General features: G+C 39.0%; 2 protein-coding genes across 2 annotated transcripts in view; both read right to left on the reverse strand.

Moving 5' to 3' along the window:
- LOC134801565 (uncharacterized) overlaps window positions 1-17,562 on the reverse strand; it is a 54,719-nt gene that overhangs the window by 14,799 nt on the left and 22,358 nt on the right. Inside the window, exons 3-4 of the mRNA XM_063774179.1 lie at window positions 5,548-5,655; window positions 4,885-4,980 (exon numbers count right to left, since the gene is read on the reverse strand). Of these exons, the coding sequence (XP_063630249.1) occupies window positions 4,885-4,980; window positions 5,548-5,655 (204 nt within the window). The remainder of the gene's footprint in view (window positions 1-4,884; window positions 4,981-5,547; window positions 5,656-17,562) is intronic.
- Window positions 9,358-15,461, reverse strand: LOC134801625 (uncharacterized). Its single transcript, XM_063774244.1, has 4 exons — window positions 15,141-15,461; window positions 13,900-14,100; window positions 11,550-12,290; window positions 9,358-9,443 (listed from the first exon to the last, which is right to left on the reverse strand). The coding sequence occupies exons 1-4, from the start codon at window positions 15,256-15,258 to the stop codon at window positions 9,358-9,360; spliced, it is 1,146 nt and encodes a 381-aa protein (XP_063630314.1). The 5' UTR covers window positions 15,259-15,461.

Here is a 17,562-nt window from a genome sequence, read left to right on the forward strand (position 1 = left end):
AGACAAGACCACGCGGATAGTGGGGTGATTCGGTTTTGGGTGACCTTGATTTTGGTGGCCGTGAGGATTAGTGTGGTATAAAAGTTAATATCTATATTAACAAACGCGAGCCGCTTTGACGGAAAAACCAAAAGAAATTATGCTCAGTCGAAAGAGCTTGAAAAAATATCACTTTTGAATCGAGAACATATATCCGCAAAATTCGTATTGTCGCGTATTTTGCATTTAAAAGTGAAAAAATTTCGACAAACAATACTAAAGGCTCAATTTGTTGGTTGACATTTGACAGCTATGCGTTGCGTTTAGAAACTGCAAACATGCTTACAAGTTAGGTTGGTCGTTTTTTTTTTAATAAAAAGCAAGACGAATATTACTGTTTAATATTTGATGACTTTCCGGTATGTATAATGGTTATTATTTGCATTAAGTTTCGTTTCATATGGATATGTATACCGGTATAATTATTACATAAATTTGTTTTTAAGCCAGAACGTGCGATAGTCTGTTACGGCTTTTAAGACGATAGCAACACTGCCTAGACGTCAACGACGGCTGTTACTCGGAAATACTTTATCCGGTACTCCAGACGTGATAAAAACCTGTTAAATAGTGTATTGTGTGTGTTAACAATAAAAAATAGTCACCGAACATAGTGCAAAGTGCAAACGCCATCGTAACGTAACGAGATTTGAACTTCAAAGCGTTCCATGGGTGTATTGTGTTTAGTATAAACATCGGTCTCTCAGTTGTATTTTAATATTTCAGAATGATTCCAAATATTCTTACATGTCAAGGCACTACTAGCTACCTGGAAATGCAAGTGAAAGCAACCTTGAAGCAGCTGTGATAAACTAATAAGTGAGCGAGATGAAAATGACGTTGTTCAAAGAAACTTTGAGTTAAGTGCCAGCTGACTGTAACTCACTCTAATTAAGTACATTGCCAGTGTGAAACAGTGCAAAAAGCTACAGTGTATTGTGGACATATTTAATAACTGTGCTTTAGACTATGAATCAAATTTGAGGTGTATCGGTGAATTGGAAAGTCAACTGCATAAAGCTAATAAGTTATCTCCGGAGTCAATGTAAGTTGAATATAAGATTAAATATAATAAGATATATAGATAGTATATATGTCGCAGTCAAAAGTGTGAACTGGTCAAAAGAACTTTTAACCGACAAAAACAGGCAAAACTGCTTTTGACTGAGCATGTTGGTCAAAAGTAGTTTTACCTGAAAATCATTGGTTAATAGTAATTGTGTTGTGACTGTTACTATCAGTCAAAAGTACTCGCAGAGATAGGTAGGTTAGGGTTATTTTTTTGCTACGCCCAAAAAACGAAACTGTTCCCAGAGATAGGTAGGTTAGGGTTATTTTTTTTTTTGCTACGCCCTAAAAACGAAACTGCTGCCAGAAATAGGTATGATTTTCAGGTAAAACTACTTTTGACCAACATGCTCAGTCAAAAGCAGTTTTGCCTGTTTTTGTCGGTTAAAAGTTCTTTGGCCAGTTCACACTTTTGACTGCAACAGGTTGGGCTGGACATATGGCAAGGGAAGGTAAAGATAAGTGGGATAGAGAGGAAGCGGAATGGTATCCTAGAGATGGAAAAAGGAGAGAAGGGAGACCAATAATGAGGTGGTCGGATGACATAAAGAAGCATGCGGGACCTAATTGGATAGGGACGGCAAGGGATAGAGAGCTGTGGAGAGAGCTGTGGAGAGAGCTGGGGGAGGCCTATGCCAAGAAGGCAGACTGAAATAATTATTAAAAAGCAATGACATAAAAATTATTTAATAAAGTTACTAAGGAAAAAATATTGAAACTAATTGAAACTATCACTTTTCATTGATATAAATGAAATGTGAATTTATTTAAATGTAATATGTGCTGAAATTTAATTTTTTGGTCAATAAAGGCTATTCTATTCTATTCTAATTTGACAGGTGACAACAAAAAAAATATTAATTCCTGCTAAAATTTCAGAGTCATAGTGAAGCGTAGTACATAGTACCAAAACAAGGTTGATTTTTAGGGTTCTGTAGCCAGAGGGTAAAAACGGGACCCCTATTACGAGGACTCCAATATGTTATTAGATCAAAACAAATTATTTTCAGAAAATATTTAATTTAGGCTTAGGGATGGCGAGGCTCCATAAGCCTTCAGTAAGTAGTGCATAAGTATACTTGGAAAAATTCGACCTATGCCGCCGTGGGTGGCCCGGTGGCAGAATGGCACAGGCACCTGCTGCAATAGCAGAGGACGCTGCTTTGATTCCAGCCTAGGGCACTGGAGGCCTTGGTCACTTTTTAGGGTTGCGTACCCATAGGGTAAAAACGGGACCCTATTAAATATTAAGACTCTGCTGTCCGTCTGTCTGTCACCAGGCTGTATCTCAAGATCTCATGAACCGTGATAAGTAGATTAACTAGACAGTTTCAATTTTCACAAATGATGTATTTCTGTTGCTGCTCTAACAACAAATACTAAAAACAAATTAAAGAAATATTTAAGCGGGGCCAATGCAATGCTAGGCTGGATATGACTGATGAAATGAGTAAATTTTTATTAATATGTTTTAATATGACATGTTGGTGGCAAACAAGCATACAAGGTTGTTAATGCCGATGGTAAGTGGGAGTTTAGACTAGACCTCTGCTTCTCCAAGGGACTCACATTGCTGACCGAGTAAATTTTTATTAATATGTTTTAATATGACATGTTGGTGGCAAACAAGCATACAAGGCTGTTAATGCCAATGGTAAGTGGGAGTTTAGACTAGACCTCTGCTTCTCCAAGGGACTCACATTGCTGACCGAGTAAATTTTTATTAATATGTTTTAATATGACATGTTGGTGGCAAACAAGCATACAAGGCTGTTAATGCCGATGGTAAGTGGGAGTTTAGACTAGACCTCTGCTTCTCCAAGGGACTCACATTGCTGACCGAGTAAATTTTTATTAATATGTTTTAACATGGCATGTTGGTGGCAAACAAGCATACAACTCATACAAGGTTGTTAATGCCGATGGTAAGTGGGAGTTTAGACTAGACCTCTGATTCTCCAAGGGACTCACATTGTTGACCGAGTAAATTTTTATTAATATGTTTTAATATGACATGTTGGTGGCAAACAAGAATACAAGGCTGTTAATGCCGATGGTAAGTGGGAGTTTAGATTAGACCTCTGCTTCTCCAAGGGACTCACATTGTTGACCGAGTAAATTTTTATTAATATGTTTTAATATGACATGTTGGTGGCAAACAAGAATACAAGGCTGTTAATGCCGATGGTAAGTGGGGGTTTAGACTAGACCTCTGCTTCTCCAAGGGACTCACATTGCTGACCGGTTACAAATCTATTACACTCATACTAGGGTTCCGTACCTGAAGGGTAACTAAAAAATGGGAACCTATTAGCGATTCCGACTCGCACTTGGCCGGTTTTTCTTAGTAGGTATATGACATTTATTTCAGTTTTACTTCATTGTCCGTCTGTCTGTCTGTCTGTCTGTCTGTCACCAGGCTGTATCTCATGAACCGTGATAGGCCTAGGCAGTTGAAATTTTCACAGATGATGTATTTCTGTTACCGCTATAACAACAAATACTAAAAAGTATGGAACCCTTCGTGCGCGAGCACTTGCCCGGTTTGACATTTCAGGCTCCGTCACACAGGCGCGTTTCGCGTGCGGCGCGTGAGCGGGGCGCGCCGCTTTTTCATATAAAACGCTCAGGCCCGGCTCTGAAATCGCGCCGGTGTGACGGAACCTTTATTTCAGTTTACTCCACTGTCCCTCTGTCACCAGGCTGTATCTCATGAACCGTGATAGCTAGACAGTTGAAATTTTCACACATGATGTATTTCTGTTGCCGCTATAACAACAAATATTAAAAAGTGTTCCGTTCTTGATGGGTGAGTCCGACTCGCACTTATTCAGTTTTTTTTTGTAAACGAATTTAATATTAACGGATAGGCATTAATATTAAAGAATGAAATAGTAGTGATAATTTCCATACTTTCACTTTAGTGCCATGAAGGGTAGGTACAAAAGGGTTCCCTCTTTTGAGATTGGAAAGTGGGCTAGGTTATAAATGCGGCCTTCACAGAACCGATCTGCGACCAGAAAAGTGGGTCAGGTTAGAACTGTGATCCTTATAGAACCAAACTGCAACCAGAAGTAAGTTAGGTTAGAACTGCGACCCTTACAGAACCGAACTGCTACCAGAAAAGCGGATTAGGTTTTTTTAATTACATATTTGTTTTTAGATATATCGGAATAGTAAATTTTTCGAGTTATGATTGTATGTTACGGATTTAAAGTTTTCTGAGATGAGATAGGTTTGTAACCGCCTTGATGAAGGTATGAAGTCTAAAAGTAAATAATTACTTAATTCAAAATGAGTATTACCTATTACTATTATTTATTTTACCCGAGCGAAGCCGGGTTTTCATCTAGTAAATATATAAAACAGCAAAACAGCATGTCACCCTCAGACAACCATCACGTTTACGTTGACACTACTGAGCGCACTAATCGCGCAATTTACAAACGAGAAAACGTTTGTAAATTGACGACGCCGTTTGTAAACGGCGGATTCTTACAATTTGAATGCGACATATAGACAAACAAGAACTGTACAAGTAGCACAATATGGTTTCACTTTCATCTCATTTGTGAACCAATATTTAATTTATTTATGAGGTACTTATTTATTTACCCCTTATTCATAAACGTTTACTAAAGTTGACAAGCCAATAATAATCGTTTGTCCCTTTCCGACGTATTAGTATGATGGAAAGGGACAAACGATTATTATTGGCTCGTCAACTTTAGTAACCGTTAATGAATAAGGAGGTTAGTAGTTAAGCCTGGTAGTTACCTGTAGTCCTGTCTGTTTTCGTTTGTTTCCTGTAGAACCTCGAGGGCACCTGCACCTGGAACTCCTGATGATCCAACCCTGGGTCTGCTGACAACCCTAAAATGTATTTATTGCACCAATAAAAGATACATTTTACATGCAAAATCTCAAAGAAACTAAAATAAAAGTACAACTAGGTAACAACCGGTCGTCTTACTGCTATAAAGGGGCTGTCCATAAATTACGTCATCGATTTTTGACGATTTTTGACTCCCCCTATAATCATCCAAAAATCATGCTTCAAATGACCCCATTTCCTCCTACTTCATGCTACCGTCATCCGATGTCCAGACCCCTCCCCCCTAATTTGAAATGACGTAATTTATGAATAGCCCCAAAGCAACCAGCAAAAAAATATTTATTAACTACAAATTATAATGTATAACTAAATCTCTATTATTTTGAATTAAATGTGTTTTGATTTAGAGTTTGTGGCACTAAATACAGTAAACAATTAAATATTATTTTAAGAGATTCTCAAGCCTCTGTTCACTGTTGGGCTGTCCCCACTCCCCACAATAGATCAAAAAGGCCCATAATTTAAAAATAATAATAGGGACAGAAGCCACATTGTTCAATGTTCACTAGGCACTGTACTGTCTTAGTAGTATACAAAGTCATTACCCGGTTCAGAGGCTTCTCCAGTCAACCTGCAGTCTTCAAACAAGCAGGAGTCCTCAGTGTTGACCGGAACTTTTCTATAGCGACCTCCGCTGCTACTGGTCTGATATTCTGCAGAATAAAGAAATAAAAACAATAAGAGTTTCATCATCAGTTGGATCAAACTTGACATACTTACAGGTACTAACTAGTTTATTTTTCAAGTACGCATATTACAATGTGCTTATGAAAATAAAGCTACGCCTGTTTTAACCCTACACCTCTCCCAAAAAGATTAAATTCCCTTCTTATTTCTAGGAGGGTATCCCAATATGGGACAACTATATGGGAATATATTACAATTATAATGAACATGCATAAAATTATTATACAGTGTGGAAAGATATGTCGGGCCCTGGAGGGAAACTACCTTAAATCCTTAAGTTGGCTCATTTTACTTAAAGGAGACATTCCTTTATTTTTAAAAAGAAACAAAACTGCATTCAAAGATTTAAAAAAATTCGCTTGTCTCGACCGGGAATTGAACCGAGTAAAACTTCCAAAAAATATACACTCGCTATTTTTTTTTACTAGTCGATCCAGTTAATGTTAATGATAACATTTCTCCAAGAAACATTAGGTCTTACACTCGTCTGTCGTACAAAATATCCATAAAATCGAATATTTAGTACTCAAGAATATTTTTAGACAAGCGAAATTGAAGAAAAAAAGTAAAATCTTTTAATGCAGTTCTGTTTCTTTTTAAAAATAAAGGAATGTCTCATTTAAGTAAAATGAGCCAACTTAAGCATTTAAGGTAGTTTCCCTCCAGGGCCCGACATATTTTTCCAACTTGTATATAGTAACATCATAAAGTAAGTATATATTAGAGTAAGCCAACCCATACATTAAAAATGCGACCGCCTAAAAGCGCAACGTTACCAGATGGCGTCACTGAAAATGCGCTATTGCCTATCATGGACACGAGATGGCGCTGTGTCACATCCAAATCATAGAATTCCTAACGACATCTATACATCTTCATTGAAAGTTAGTAGATATATATCGTTGCCAACGATTAGGAATAATCAACAGCTGTCGCTTTATAGTATATTGAATAAATCCTGAATCTAGTTTAAAACTGGGTCAGGCATGAGGGGTGGAAGGAAATGACCGAACAGGATAGTCTTATGTATCTTTCAGTAGGAGTAAAGAGAGTTAGGGCATTTAAGGAGTACAGGGAGGGAAGGGAGAGGCAGGGTACAGAGAAATAGCGTAGCCAAACGGTATAACCATAAAGTAATTTCTTTCGGAAAACGATACTGTGGTGATGATAATATTTATATATTATAAGAATGCTACATAAGTCTTGCCGAAACTATTTAAACCGGCTGAAAATAAATACCTGTCATAATAATTTTGCGCATGCTACCATTGGTGCATGGCAAAAGGATTAGACATTACTATACTGGCGTAAGTCCGTGTATATGCCACTGGTACTTGAGCGTTTCTTTTATTTTTTTTGCCATTTTTTTATATTGTGACATTTTTTGGCGCTTTTGTGGTATTTCTACTCAAAATCACGCGTTTTTTCGATCCTAATGGGATAAAAAAAAACCGGGCAAGTGCGAGTCCGACTCGTGCACGAAGGGTTCCGTACCATAATGCAAAAAAAAAACGAAAAAAAAAAACGGTCACCCATCCAAGTACTGACCACTCCCGACGTTGCTTAACTTTGTTCAATAAAAAATCGGGCAAGTGCGAGTCGGACTCGCGCACGAAGGGTTCCGTACCATATAAAAAAAAACAAAAAAAAGCAAAAAAAAAACGGTCACCCATCCAAGTACTGACCACTCCCGACGTTGCTTAACTTTGGTCAAAAATCACGTTTGTTGTATGGGAGCCCCATTTAAATCTTTATTTTATTCTGTTTTTAGTATTTGTTGTTATAGCGGCAACAGAAATACATCATCTGTGAAAATTTCAACTGTCTAGCTATCACGGTTCGTGAGATACAGCCTGGTGACAGACGGACGGACGGACGGACGGACGGACGGACGGACGGACGGACGGACGGACGGACAGCGAAGTCTTAGTAATAGGGTCCCGTTTTACCCTTTGGGTACGGAACCCTAAAAATCACGTTTGTTGTAAGGGAGCCCCATTTAAATCTTTATTTTATTCTGTTTTTAGTATTTGTTGTTATAGCGGCAACAGAAATACATCATCTGTGAAAATTTCAACTGTCTAGCTATCACGGTTCGTGAGATACAGCCTGGTGACAGACAGACGGACGAACGGACGGACGGACAGCGAAGTCTTAGTAATAGGGTCCCGTTTTACCCTTTGGGTACGGAACCCTAAAAAGTCCCAAAGTTTTTTTTCTATTGTGTTACCATTTCCCCATATACTTTGTATGGCGGCATGGCGGTAACAAAACCGGCCAAGTGCGAGTCGGACTCGCAAACGAAGGGTTCCGTACCATTATCTATAAAAACGGTCACCCATCCAAGTACTGACCCCGCCCGACGTTGCTTAACTTCGGTCAAAAATCACGTTTGTTGTATGGGAGCCCCACTTAAATCTTTATTTTATTCTGTTTTTAGTATTTGTTGTTATAGCGGCAACAGAAATACATCATCTGTGAAAATTTCAACTGTCTAGCTATCACGGTTCGTGAGATACAGCCTGGTGACAGACAGATGGACAGACGGGCGGACTGTACTAGTAGCCGGAGAGCTAGCCACGGAAATAGGTATGTAATTTATAGAGTAACGAAATCCCTCTAGTTAGTATGCCATACTATCATTATTAATTAATCCGGGCGCCTGGCAGCTGTCTAGCGGTGGGTGTGGGAGTGGATCGGCAACAAAGTGGTTGTAAAATCAATTGAAGGTGTGCAATTTATAGAGCTGTGTTTGGTGTGATATAATAGCTAATTATGTATTTAATTCAAATATAACAATGCCAGGCGTTTTATTTGGGGGAAAAGTAGTGCCAGGTGATGAAAATACACAATCACTTGTGCGCCTGCAGGAAGATCACGAGCAAATTGCACCTGACTCACAATCTATGCGTAAAGCAATTGTGAGGACTATTACTCAGGTAATAATCCCGCTGCAAAAAGCTTGTTGATTACAACTTTGATTCAAAGTTTGCAACTTCTGAGACTTCACATTAGTGTGAGAGAAGAAGTAGCACAGTGGTATTTTCCAGTTTGAATAAATAGTTCAGTGAAATTAGCTAAAATTATGGCATAATTAATAGAAGACTTTTTTTAATTGGGATATGTACATTGTCGACCGAGGTTATTTTTCATCAACCCTCCCCTCCCCTCCCCCCTCTGCGTCACCCCCCCACACCCCCGCAAAGGGTCCGAAACCTAGTTTTTCTCAATTTTTAAGAAAACCGTTCAAGATACAGAAAAAGGATGTAGGAACGAAGTGATCCTTATTAAATTTTCTATTTATCTCTTATACACACTATATTGCTATCACTTATAGTTTTTGCGCAATACGTCACGGAAGATGCTATTTTTAGCATTTTCAGTGTTTTTTTTCTTCTAATGACTTTTCTCAAATAACACTTACGATATCTTTCACGCTTTTAGGGTTCCGTACCTCAAAAGGAAAAACCGGAACCCTTATAAGATCACTCGTGCGTCTGTCTGTCTGTCCGACCATTGAAAAAATACACAAAATAGTACTTTACCTATAGATAATAGGAAAACCTATTAGAAATGTGCAGTCAAGCGTGAGTCGGACTTATGTACGGATCGCACTTGACCGGTTTTTTTATTTAAGTAAATAGTTAATATGTTATTTAAAATGGGTATTATTTACTGAAAGAGTTTGTGTATCTGGGAACCTTGTTCACTAGGGACGGTAAGCATGATAAAGACATTGAAAGGAGAGTGAATGCTGGAAAACGTGTGAATGGGACACTTAACGCTTTTATGAGCAGCCAGAAGGTGTCGCAAAAAGCACGGTTGGCTGTTCATAGAGGGGTGTTGGTGCCTACACTTATGTATGGTAGCGAAAGTTGGGTATGGCAGAAGAGGCATCAGAGCCAAGTGAATGCAGTGGAAATGAAAGCGCTGAGAAGTGTGTGTGGTGTGAGATTGCAAGACAGAATTAGGAACAGTGTGATAAGGGAAAAGTGTGGACTGAATGTTGATGTAGTGACTAAAATTGGGAAAGGTATTTTGAGATGATTTGGACATGTGGAAAGAATGAGTGAAATTGTTAGCCTCAAAGAGAGTGTATAAGGGAGAAGTGGAAGTGGGAGTTGGAAGGGGTCGACCTTGGCGGATTATTCACTGATCAGATCGGGGAAATCCTGAAGAAAGGCCAGGTCAAGAGCACCCTAAACCGGCGAGCGTGTATGAGGAATGTAATGAAAATGAAGGAAGCGAAAGAGGTATGTCAGGATCGTAGCAAGTGGAAAACCGTGGTCTCTGCCTACTCCTCCGGGAAATAGGCGTGATTATATGTATGTATGTGTTATTTATTATTAAACTACTTCATTTGACGATCCTATGCCATTTTTAAAATACATCGCCTTCAAATATTTTCAATGTCAGCTAATATCGTTATTAACCACTTGTCTGTATATGAAACGGATCCTGACCGAAATTTATAGGTACCTACAGCACAACCGAGGGTGAACCCACGATTTTTGATCACCACACACATCTTCTTCCTCGCGTTAGTTGTCGCTTTTCGGTGAAGGAAAACATCGTGAGGAAACCGGACTAATCCCAGTAAGGCCTAGTTTCCCCTCTGGGTTGGAAGGTCAGATGGCAGTCGCTTTCGTAAAAACTAGTGTCTACGTCAAATCATGGGATTAGTTGCCAGCGGACCCCAGGCTCCCATGAGCTGTGGCAACATGCCGGGAACAACGCGAAGAAGATGATGAACTTTTCATGTGTGTGGTGGTCAAAAATCGTGGGTTCACCCTCGTTTGTGTTGTATAAAATTCGGTCAGCGAGCGCAGCACGGTTCCATTTTTATCGCCTATCACTATGCGCGTCCCTTTCGCACTTACATACTTGTTAGAGCGTGACAGGCATGGTGAGGCATCGTAGAGGTACAATAATAGAGAGGAAACGGGGAAGGGGCCAAATTACCGAACGAGATACACTTATAGAACTTTCAGTAGGAGTAGCAAGAAAGCGGTACTATTGCTTGTCCTTGTCACAATCTCACTTTTTGTTTGTTCCCCACCATAAATGTGGTATGGGTTATGGTGGGCAACAAATAAAAATTTTCATTTCAATTCAATAACCCGACCGAAATACGTAGATTATTGTTTTTGGTATATTGTCAGGAATGTTAAAACGTGTTTTTAATATTGTCGCATTGCGTATATTTTGCCCCTAACGGAGGCACGCGCACACCACTTCTATAGGCTACCTTCTATGTGAGGCGAGCTATAAAAACGCGACCGTGCGATCTGTTTCACAGTCAAGTGGTTAATTTAATAGTAACGATCTTCGGTGAGCTTAAAAATGTTTGAAGACGATGTACCTATGTTCAAAATGGCATAGCATCGTCAAATGAAGGAATTTAGAAATAAATAATACACCATTTTAAAGAACATATTAACTATTTATTTAAATTAAACAAAATTTAGCGATATCGTAAGTATATTTTGAGAAAAGTTATCTTACAAAAGAAAAAAAACGTAAATTCTAAGAAAAAATGCATACATGGTGACAGATTTCACAAAAACTATAAGTGATAGCACTATAGTGTGTATAAGAGATAAATAGAAAATTTACTAAGGATCACTTCGTTCCTACACACTTTTTCTATATCTTGAACGGTTTTCTTAAAAATTTAGAAAAACCGCGGTTCGGGCCCTTTGCGGGGGTGTGGGGGGGTGACGCAGAGGGGGGAGGGTTGGGGAGGGTTGATGAAAAATAACTTCGGTCCATAACGTACATATCCCAATTGAAAAAAGTCTTCTATTAATTATGCCAAGTTTTCCATATATTTTTTTCCAGAAGCAACGTACTAAAATACCTCTTGCCAGAAACACTAACGCGTATTTCGCAACGTTTTGAGATCGCTCTCCTCGTCCAAAATCTTCGAATCCTTCAATGAAATCATTTTTTTTGGTATATTCTAAACATGTCATAATTGACATTTCATCAAAGGTCAACATCAACACACATGTTCGTTCCATGTGAGTGGCATTTTCAAATTTCGTCTCAATTTGCGAAAATGTTTTTTTTGTCACTCCCGGTAAACAGTCAGATTCAGATAACCACCGCTTGATGCACGACACTGCAGGCAGCACAACTCCTTGATCCCTTAAGAAATTATAGGTGGTGGGTGATTTATAAAATAGCGCCAAAGAAAACCGTCTCTCCTCTTTAGTCCACTTCCGTTTGTTTCTTCGCATTTGCATCGTGGCAATGAGCTGGGAAGAAGTGCTTGGGAACATTGTCTTTTTAAATATGTTCTTGGGTGCCGGTTTCGCTTTTAATCTCTTGATTTGAGCCTTGTTATTTTTTAGTGCGATTTGTGCAGTGTGAAGTAATCTTTTTCTCTTAAGGCACTCCTCCGCCATGCAAGATTTGTCACGCTTAATTTTTTTCGGGCTTGGCATGTTCATCTCCTGGTCGAATTGTGACGAAGCTGATGAACTTCCCGCTTCTCGATCGTCTACTTTATGAAACGCTCGTTTTCCATACACATTTTTTGGGGTCAACACCTTTAATTTTGTTGGTGATGTATCGGATGTCACTTCCACTGTAGCTCCTGAAATTAGGTTTAGAATTAATGAGAAATTATATTCCAATACAAATAATGTACATACAAGTAGAGAGTTGAGTTCTGTTTAGATTTGTAGTTATTTTTATTTATAATGTATTTTTTTGCAAATGAAATGGAATTTATTATTAATAACAGAGTTACAGGTCCACACGTTTTAAATATCACAATATTAATATCATTTATACAATATTATATAAATGAATTCCATTTATTTCATAAATTCTAATCGTCAAAAATAGAAATCTGAGAACACACATATTATTGTGGTATGTTTTTGATTTAAAACATTATAGGTAGATCAAAAAATCTTGGTAGTTATAAAATATTAGTTCTGACAGACACTTTTTTGGTCTAACTTTAAACGTCGCAATGGAAGTTGCACTTACGCTGGAGGTTGTAAATGGAGGGGCCTAAAATGTACACGGACCGCTCTACTTATTTAGAAATGTAAAGAATAAAATAATAAAAAACTAATTCTTCATATAAAATTCGTGGGTTAGGATGGTATTCCATCTGTCCAATATCTTGGTCCAATGTGCATTGCGTTTCATTCTCTCACTGAGCAAAATGTGAGACGCAAATACACATTGGACCAAGATATTGGACAGATGGAATACAATAATTAGGCCCACTTGCACCATCCCACTAACCCGGGGTTAACCGGTTAAACCCGGAGTTACTATGGATACCAGTACAATTTGACACTAGGTTAACGGTTTAACCGGCTAACTCCAGGTTAGTGGGATGGTGCAACAGTGCTTAGGCACACAAATCAAACAATAACATCTATTTTCTTTGCTGTTATTTAGGTAAAAACCTGGAAGATTGCTGGTAGACTCTTTATTCAAAGGCTCGAGTCCTTTCGAGTTACGGTTAAAAAAATGAGTCGAGTTCTTCAAAAATCATTGTCGAATGATATCCCTACGACAGTTCTCTCAATTCTCTTTTGGTTGGGATTTATTGAAAAAATTATAGTAGAAATATATTTTTGCCGTATTTTCATTACTGAAATGTCACATTACTAAATAAATAAAAATGCAATTTTTATCATTATTAAGAAAGGAAACATATATGGCATTCCATATGTGGCAGAGAAGGGTCCTTATGTTTCATGTGCAATAAGGACACTTAAAGCTTAAGGACCCTTCTGTGATGGAAAGCCACATATGGAGTGAGCACTTTAAGCTTACATCATTAGGTACTTATTTCTCTATATGCCCATACAAACTAATAAATGGTCCTTTTCTTATGGGAAAATGACCAACACCCTCCATTTAAGAAAAATAAATAAACAACAACAACATAAAAAAACAACAACAACAGCATAAAGATTGGAGGAGGCATTTGCCACCTGGCAAACGGACACACAAAAAAAAATGGAAAAAGTGAAATATATGAACAAGAAATGTATTGTGATATTGTCCGAGTAAAGGCTAAATAAAAAAAAATATTAGTCCTGTTAGTCCCTGGACTCAAACTATCGCTATACCAAATTTCAACTAAATTCGGTTCAGCGGTTTAAGCGTGAGGAAGGTAACAGACAGACACTTTCACATTTATTACATTAGTATATGGAATGGATGTTCATAGGTACCTTCCAATGGGTGCTCGCGTATGGATACAGAGCTCACAACCTCAAAGGCTTCATCTTGGGAGTTGCGACGTCTAGGAATTGCTGTTCCAACCAATCTTCTCTGTTGATCATTTTGATTTTTGTAGCATGCATCAAAATGCACTTCACAGAGATATCGGTTATTTAATTCTTCGGATGTCAACGTTGTGAGTTTTATGTTGCCTGAAAACAATAAAATATTATACATTTATACATTTTTTAATAGTTACAATTAATATTGTTGAAATGAATGTTACAGTTACTTTGTATATTATGCTAATTTCTGGATCCAGGTATCTGGCAGCGTTAATAGGTGGGAATCAAAATTATGACCCAGCAAAAATGTTGAGTTTGTATAAGGAGTGTCAGAAAATATAAATAAACAAATAAATGACCCACATAAAGTAAAGAAAGTAAAGTATTTAAATATTTAGTTGACAAAACATATTATAGTGTAAGCGAATTTTGTTAGACTATAATTAATGGTAACTGTGCACAGCATGTAGTCACAGTCCATTAATGACAAAAAAATTGTATGCCTTACGGCACAACATAGTGATACAGCAGTAATACTATAAGATCTGTACTTATGTACTATTCATACCTATGTTGGACAAATAAACGATTTTGTATTTTGTATTTGTATTTGTACATTTATAGAAGGCATCCTATATATAAAAATTACAATAAATAACATTATGCACTATATTTAATGTTGTAGGTATTCATTTTAATTAGTTAATTAGGTAGGTATATTAAGTCTGTAAATATAGGAACACTTTTTGCATGCTTCTCATAAGCGAAGTGTGTGATCTAATTTTACATAATAATTATGTAAAGATGACCATGACTGTAACCACACTTAATGCAAATAAATATTTAATTTTAATTTCAAATGGAATGCATTTCTTGACTTCCACTGATGAACAGCTGAAATACCTGGATCAACTAATAAGGATGATAATAACAAATTATACTCTGGCACATCAACTTTGTTGTGTTATGTTGATTCCCAATATATTTATTACGATAATCCTGAAGAAAACTTATAAACAATATTTACCTGGAAGAATGTACTTAGGTAAATATCTACCTACCAACACCAAGATATTTTTAACAAGTGAACATAAATTTGGAACATAACATAACATCATCCATTGTGGACTGAGCTACCTCCAGTTATAGAAAACTTTTTGTAATTAAGTAAATAAAACAAAACATACCTGAATTGTTTATCCATATTCGTAGACGATTTGTATCCTTTATTGGAAAACGGAATAATGAATGAGTTCCGCTTGTGTTTCGGCAATTTATGTACTGACAGCGCCGGGTAGGCGCCATATTACTACATATATTTCCAATTTTCAGTGCCCGTTTAGTATGCCTTGTTGTCGTTAACCCTGGATAGCAGTCCGATTCGTGGAGCAATCGTAAGTCCGTAGAGAATGCCGAAGTCAAATAACAAAACAATGAATAACAAGAAACAAAATAACATCGAGCGCATACGCAAGAGTCAAGTAGGTACCGAGATACGAGAATCCGACTGCAACTACTCCGAATTGCGAGACGAGCGAGCAATCTGGGGCCGATTGCATAACAAACTACAACTAATATTACAAGCGGAACTCCTTATTTAATAAGTGAAATTAGAAAAGGAGTTCCGCTTGTAATATTAGTTGTAGTTTGTTATGCAATCGGCCCCTGCAAGTGTTTATCAAAGAGAATATAATCACTACGTTTTAAGAGACGGGACTTCCATACTAGCGACTTGATTGGTCTGTGTATATGTTTTGTGGCCTACTCCACATTAGTATTAAAATTACGCAAAAGAAATAAATCCACAAAACCTTCTTCGTGTGGACCCACAACGTAAGTCGACAACATGGCCGCGCGCGAGCCGGCAACCGTTGCTAAGCAACGATCGTCGCTCGCGCCGATGCCGCGCGCGCCGCGCCCCTCCGAGAGTGTTACCTACGTCACGGGATCAGACGCACGCGCATCAATAACTTAAATCCTATCCGTGTACCGACCTACCGACTGTGATATCTTATTATAAAACCCTGACACTAACTAAAAGGCTACTTGACTGATTATGTATGGTGTGGTGCATGAACTTAACAAGTGTTTTGGTGAATTGTGTGTGCCTGTACTAACCGCTTGTTTAAATGCTAATCCCGACAAATAATAAACCTTAAACTGTAATTCCAGAAACATTACATACTGTTTACTAAGTGAGTGCATTATCATTTACGATCCACGTAGGTTCAACACCCACACTGGTGACCACGACAACAAGAACATGGCTAACCTAAATGGTGATAATTCCGTCAAGATGCCTCCCGAAAACGACGCCGAAACTAACGCGCAACCGCAAGCGGACGGCCTAGCACCCGTCCTGCTTCCACCAACGCAGCAGATAACCGTACCTGTCTCGCTCCCACCTGCGCAGCAGAACACTGCGCCCGCCTCGCTCCCGCTCAGCGCCCAGCCAAGTGCGCAGCTGGCCGGCGCTTCAACGACCCAGGTGAACAACGCCGAAGCTGAATTTTCTCAACTTACGCAGGCAAGTTTATTCCGAATTGGAATTAAAGTACCAGCGTTCTGGGCGGATAACCCTGCGGTGTGGTTTGCGCAACTAGAGGCTCAGTTCGATCTCGCACGTATCACATCCGACTCCACAAAATTTTACCACGCTATGGCGCAACTAGAACGTGAAATCGCTGCAGAAGTAGAGGACATTATTATCAACCCACCGAAGGAAAATAAATATCTTACGCTGAAAACAGAGTTGATACGTAGACTGTCCGTGTCACAACAACAGAAAGAGAAGCAGCTTCTGATGCATGAGGAGTTGGGTAGTAGAAAACCATCTCAGTTTCTTCGCCACCTGATTCACCTCGCTGGCCCAACTAAATTACCAGAAAATTTCATACGCACTGTTTGGTCCAGCAGGCTCCCACTCCACTTACAAACTGTAGTAGCTCAACACCCAGATATTCCTCTGGCAAAGTTGTCAGAATTAGCAGATCACATTCATGAGATTGCCTCGCCTAGCCCTCGCATTGCGGAAGTGTCACCCACAGTTGCTCAATTGCAACCGCACTTACCCGGCGCTACGCCTTCAACGTTATCAGCGCACAACCCCTACTCTACGCCGCACCCGACGTCGCCTCTAGAGACGATGTCCTTGCAGATCGCTGAACTCACCCGACAGATGGCAGCACTCACCAGTCACGTGTATGAAGTTCGCTCTCGCTCCCAGACCAGGTCATCCCGTCGGAGCAATAGTCGTTCGCGTTCCAAGTCCGGGGCACGCTCACAAGTGCGCGACGGCGTGTGTTGGTACCATCGTAGATTCGGTTCGGATGCAACGAGGTGTACCCATCCCTGCGATTACAAGACGGAAAACTAGCGCGGCAGCCTGAAGTGGCCGAAAATGACTGCCCTACGCGACCCGGCCGCCTATTTGTAACAGACAAAAACAGTAAAGTACAATTTCTAATCGACACGGGAAGCGATCTTTGCGTTTACCCTCGATCAGATGTCAGAGGTCGTCGATCCAAAACCGACTTCCAGTTATACGCCGCAAACGGTTCTATCATCGCAACATACGGATATGCTCACCTGGAGCTGGACCTAGGCCTG

This window comes from Cydia splendana, chromosome 22 (genome assembly GCF_910591565.1).
Source record: "Cydia splendana chromosome 22, ilCydSple1.2, whole genome shotgun sequence".
NCBI classification, from domain to species: Eukaryota; Metazoa; Arthropoda; class Insecta; order Lepidoptera; family Tortricidae; genus Cydia; species Cydia splendana.